At 42.4% G+C, this 6,000-nt stretch overlaps 1 protein-coding gene across 1 annotated transcript in view; it reads right to left on the reverse strand.

The window, feature by feature from the left end:
* The window catches only part of jhy (junctional cadherin complex regulator), a 33,493-nt gene extending 29,751 nt beyond the window's left edge, over nt 1-3,742 (reverse strand). The window contains exon 1 of the mRNA XM_082974689.1: nt 3,390-3,742. Coding sequence (XP_082830815.1) covers nt 3,390-3,733 — 344 coding nt within the window. The 5' untranslated portion in view covers nt 3,734-3,742. The remainder of the gene's footprint in view (nt 1-3,389) is intronic.
* Between the last annotated feature and the right edge of the window lie 2,258 nt (nt 3,743-6,000).

Here is a 6,000-nt window from a genome sequence, read left to right on the forward strand (position 1 = left end):
ATGTGGACGCCCGGCTTTGAGGACAGAGCCGGTCAATGGCGAGGCTATGAGACTATGACGCTGGGAAATTGGGACTGTTCTCAGGGCAGACCATCTGAAATTGACCCTTTTGTGAGTATTTGCCATGGTCATTTTCACTGAAACAATGTGGGCCTACGTGGTGAAGTGGATCTTCATTTGGCGGGCATCAATCTGCCCGGGACCAACAATGAGAGAATAGCCCCTCTTTGTTTAGGGTGAAATTATTATTGCGAGGTCAGTGAGGAAACAGTTCCAGTAGATGGGGAGAGTGAAAAACAGATGTGGGGGTCCTATCTTCAGATTCCTGCATCAGAGAGGTCTCTGGCATGTTGACAATGAAGAGCCGGCCAGTTAATGGACAGCAGAGTGACCACTTATTGTGATAACCTCCAACAAAATTTAAATCTAATTTGCCTTAAATGAAGGCAGTTACTTGGAAAGTACCTAAATTAGCCTGACGCGTCTGCTGACAGCTCAATTAATTTGCCAATGCGTGCATCAGGCTCAATTATTGGCCTTGTTCCATTGTTGAGTGAAGAATGAACGCTATTCATCTTTTATCTTCCATGTGCTGTTTAGTGAGAAAAATGCTTTATTGTTGCTGGAGTTTTCCATATAACATTTTACATAAGCACTGTATTATAATCTTCATTTTGAATAATTTGTGTACTTGAAAACAGTATTTTCAAATTCAATAAACAGATTAGACCTAATTAAAAGTGAAGCACTAATTTGCCTAAAGTAAATAGCGCAATAATGGCATAATTCACTTGAATTGTTCTAATGTTCAGAAAAGCAAAATAAAAAGTGGAATGCCTTGGCTCATTTTAAAACAATCACAGTTGGTTGAAACATAATTATCAATAAATAATGCCCTGTAGGCCTACTTCCCCTGTAGCCTATTTGTATTTTGGACACTTCTGATTATGATTTAGTGTACAACATAACATGTTCCAGAAAATATTTTAATAAATAGCACATCTAGTTTAACTGAAATCTGATCAGCTTGTTCAAACATTACAACGGGAAAAAATACATTAAAAAATAAATGTTTACACTAATGTTATAGGCTACACTACCCTTTGAGATGCACAACCATAGTGAAGAAGACAAATAAGTTTGAGGTGCCACTTATGATCTACTACTGCCACCTACTGACCAAACTGAAAATGTCTTAAAAGTCTACTTTGGGAAAATATACTGAACAAAAATATCAACACAAGCAACATGATAAGTGTTGGTCCAATGTTTCATGAACTGAAATAAATTATCCCTGAAAATGTCCATACGCACAAAAAGCGTATTTCTCTTAAATATTGTGCACAAATTTGTTTACATCCATGTTAGTGAGCATTTCTCCTTTGCCAAGATAATCCATCCACATGACAGGTGGAATATCAAGAAGCTGATTAAACAACATGATCATTACACAGGTGCACCTTGTACTGGGGGCAATAAAAGGCCACTCTAAAATGTGCAGTTTTGTCACACAACACAATGCCACAGATGTCTCAAGTTGAGGGAGCATGCAATTGGCATGCTGACTGCAGGAATGTCCACCAGAGCTGTTGCCAGAGAATTGAATGTTAATTTCTCCACCATAAGCTGCCTCCAACGTTGTTTTAGAGAATTTGGCCGTACGTCCAATTGGCCTCACAACCGCAGACCACGTGTAACCACGCCAGCCCAGAATCTCCACATCCGGCTTCTTCACCTGCGGGATTGTCTGAGACCAGCCACCCAGACAGCTGATGAAACTGTGGGATGGCACAACCAAAGAATTTCTGCACAAACTGTCACAAACCATCTCAGGGAAGTTAACCTGCATGCTTGTCGTTCTCCCCAGGGTCATGACCTGACTGCAGAGCGGCGTCGTAACCGACTTCAGTGGGCAAATGCTCACCTTCAATGGCCACTACCACGCTGGAGAAGTGTGCTCTTCACAGATGAATCCCAGTTTCAACTATACCAGGCAGATGGCGTGTATTCCGTCGTGTGGGCGAGCGGTTTGGGGATGTCACTGTTGTGAACAGAGTGCCCCATGGTGGCGGTGCGGTTATGGTATGGGCAGGCATAAGCTACGAACAACAAACACAATTGCATTTTATCGATGGCAATTTTAATGCAGAGATACAGTGACAAGATCCTGTCGTGCCATTCATCCACCGCCATCCCCTCATGTTTCAGCATGATAATGCTCGCAAGGTTTTGTACACAATTATTGGAAGCTGAAAATGTCCCAGTTCTTCCATGGCCTGCATACTCAACAGACATGTCACCCATTGAGCATGTTTGTGATGCTCTGGATCGACATGTACACCAGTGTGTTCCAGTTCCTGCCAATATCCAGAAACTTTACACAGCCATGGAAGAGTAGTGGGACACATTCCACAGGCCACAATCAACAGCCTGATCAACTCTATGCGAAGGAGATGTGTTGCGCTGCATGAGGAAAATGGTGGTCACACCAGATACTGACTGGTTTTCTGATCCACGGCCCAAACTTTTTTAAAGGAATCTGTGACCAACAGATGTATATGTGTATTCCCAGTCATGTGAAATCCATAGATTAGGGCCTAAGGAATTCATGTGAAATCCATAGATTAGGGCCTAAGGAATTCATTTCAATTGACTGATTTCCTTATATGAACTGTAACTCAGTTAAATCTTTGAAATTGTTGCATGCTGCAATTATATTTCTGTTCAGTGTATAAGATAATGTTTAGGCCTATTACCAGTGATATGAATACCTACTTGACATTATGCATCTACACCGGTCACATTATCTGAAGGACTATTTCAAATGGCTGAGAATCTGTCAGGATCCATCCCATGCATAATAGAATTTGGATGAACTTGGCAGATTGACTGAATCTCTATGGCAGACCATTTATGAATGGTGTTTTTGCCTCGTATCTGCATCATGAGACAAATATAATATTTATGTCCTGCTTTGCAAATACATTTTGAACATTAGACACATTTGTTGAAGAGTCACATTGATATTCAGCACAATGTCTTATGAGAAATCTATTATTTTACCCCTTCTGGATCGCAAACCTATTTACTTTTCATTCTCCTACACAGACGGTTATCCTAACAGTATTAAGTATAGGCTGAGTCATGCAAAAAATGTGAACAACATGGTTCAAGACTTGATTTCTACACTATTGTTTGATGTGGCAGATGAAAATGGTCCTTACATGAGTTGCAAGTGTATTGTGTAGGCCTACTTTGGTTGTTGTTATATGTAGGTCTACTTCCATGCAGTAGTACAGGGCACTCTAGTTTTCAGTTTGCTTAGGTTACGATGACAGTATAACCATCACCATATAGCAGTGGTGATAAAGCAAAGGTTTAGGGCCTACCTGGACACCTCTTTGTCTCTGCTCTGCTGCTGGACGTTGTTTTTGTTCTGCCTGAGTGCTGATACCTCGAGACTATCATAGACATGAAGTTCCCCCTCATCCAGACATGAGCCATCTGTGTCTTCCTCTTGGGGTTGTGTCATGTTTTGGTCACCAGACTCGACACCAATTCGCCTCTGAAGCTCAAACTGGTAGTCCCTCTCCTGGACCAAGCTCTCTGTGTCCGATTCAGCGGCGTCCCACAGGCTTAAACCAACCTCTGGTTTTAGTGGACAGGGTTTTCTGTGTTCATCCTTTAACCTGACATAGGTCTTTCCGTGCTCAGGTCCCTTTTTACCTTCCATTTTGTACTGCTGTGCTGAGGAAAAAGTTGAGAGCTTGGTTGTAGTTGAACTGTCACTGTCAGTATGCTGCTTTCATTACAGTACAGTAGGTGTGCACAGATGTTTACTTTACCTGCTGCTTGTTCACTTGCAAAACCTCTATCAAAAAGCTAAATGACATATTCAGAATAGAATATTCTCGATATTTTCACACATTTCTTAGGCTTAGCTGCTAACGTTAGCTGTCAGAAGCTGACATGGCCTTCAACTTTACTTGTTGTGGAGAATTAGTTAGCTAACTCAACACTTTGTTCAGAACCTTGAAAATAATAGAGGACTACTATCTAACCTTACCTCTGTAGCACATTTTTCGCACGTGTTGACAAATTGTAACGTTTGAAGTTTTGCCAGCCATGTTAATAGGTAATTTAGGGAAGAAAGAAAGAGCGATAACACACAGCAAGCTCCCATTGCTGCAATGCTTTCGCACAACACTTGGACATCAAAAAAATCACAATGAGACATCATCACACGAAGTGTGCCCGACGGCCCAATTTGCGGTGTCTGGCTCATGAACTAACGTTAGCCTATACTATAATTTGATTCTCACTTTATGTTGACTACTGAACTAGCCTAGCAAGAACTGGGTTTGCTTTGCTATGCTTCTTGCTCCCCTAGGAAACAACCACCAACAACTATGGTTTGCTTGTCTATCTAAAACGGTTTAGACAGTTTATTAGTGTGGGAGAAAATGTTAAAAGCTGAGAGACGCTGTTATTATGGATTGGTTTATACAATGTCAAAAGACACTCACCAATGTTATTCTCCAGTTGTAAAGAATGGCAACCATGGAAACGAACGGACGCGTACAGACAGTGATTTGCGCCTGCGCAGGGATGTTGGGGGCGTTGCAGGGCGTCCAATTATGCTTATATTAAAATGACTGGACCAATTGACCCTTCACTAAGACGTGTCCTCTAAGACATGCAGCCCAGAGGGAAACAGTTGTAAAGATAGAAGAGAAGCATGGAGAAAACGCAAAGGATGATTTGGGCCCAGTGGGAGTGACATTTTTGGACATTTTTTTCCCTTTCGTTTGGCTGATCCATATGTAGTCTCAGACTGGGTAGAAAATAAATTGGGTACTATTAAAATCGGTGAAAGTAGCTCAAAGTGGACTTCAAATCACATTTTATTTGTCAGGTGCGCTGAATACAACAGGTGTAGACCTTACCGTTAAATGCTACTTACAAGCCCTTAACCAACAATGCAGTTCAAGAAATAGAGTTAAGAAAATATTTACTAAATAACGTCAATTTTTTTAATGGAAAAGTAACACAAGAAAATTACATAACAATGACAAGGCTGTGCACAGGTGGTACCTGTACCGAGTCAATGTGTGGGGGTGCAGGTTAGTAGAGGTAATTTGACTATGCATAGATAATAAACAGCGAGTAGCAGAGTGTAAAAACAGCGGGGGGGTCAATGTAAATAGTCTGGTTATGGCTTGGGGGTAGAAGCTTTTAAAAAGCCTTTTGGTGCTAGACTTGGCGCTCTGGTACCGCTTGCCGTGCGGTAGCAGAGAGAACAGTCTATGGCTTGGGTGACTGGAGGTTTTAACAATTTTTTGGGCCTTCCTCTGACACCGCCAAGTATATAGGTCCTGGATGTCAGGAAGGTTGGCCCCAGTGATGTACTGGGCCATATGCACTACCCTCTATAGAGCCTTCCGGTCAGATGCCGAGCAGTTGCCAAACCAGGTGATGATGCAACCGGTCAGGATGCTGTCGATGGTGCAGCTGGATAACTTTTTGATGATCTGTGGACCAATGACAAATCTTATCAGTCTCCTGAGGGGGAGAAAGTGTTGTTGTGCCTTCTTCACAACTGTCTTGTGTGTTTGGACCAGTTGGTAATGAGGACACCAAGGAACTTGAAACTCTCGACCCACTCCACTTCATCCCGTTAATGGGGGCCTGTTCGGCCCTCCTTTTCCTATAGTCCACGATCTGCTCCTGTGATGATTTTCTGTGTTTCTTCTGTCCAGAGGGAGGGGGCACTTAGTGTAACGCGACTAAGGACAAGACCTGTAACTTGCTTTGCTCTCCGGAGCAAGGTGCCTTTGAAAGGAGTGATTAATGGGGTGGCGTTAATTGTTGAGGTGGAGCAACTGAAATGGAAATTCCCTCTGTCTGTGATGGCTGCCGTTTGGTGCGACGCAGACCCGGTGGCGAGTGTGGTGAAACCAAGAAGACTTTGTCTGTCCTTTTGAGTTTTGAATATTTACC

Source organism: Salmo salar, chromosome 04, assembly GCF_965601325.2.
Source record: "Salmo salar chromosome 04, fSalSal1, whole genome shotgun sequence".
Classification (NCBI taxonomy): Eukaryota; Metazoa; Chordata; class Actinopteri; order Salmoniformes; family Salmonidae; genus Salmo; species Salmo salar.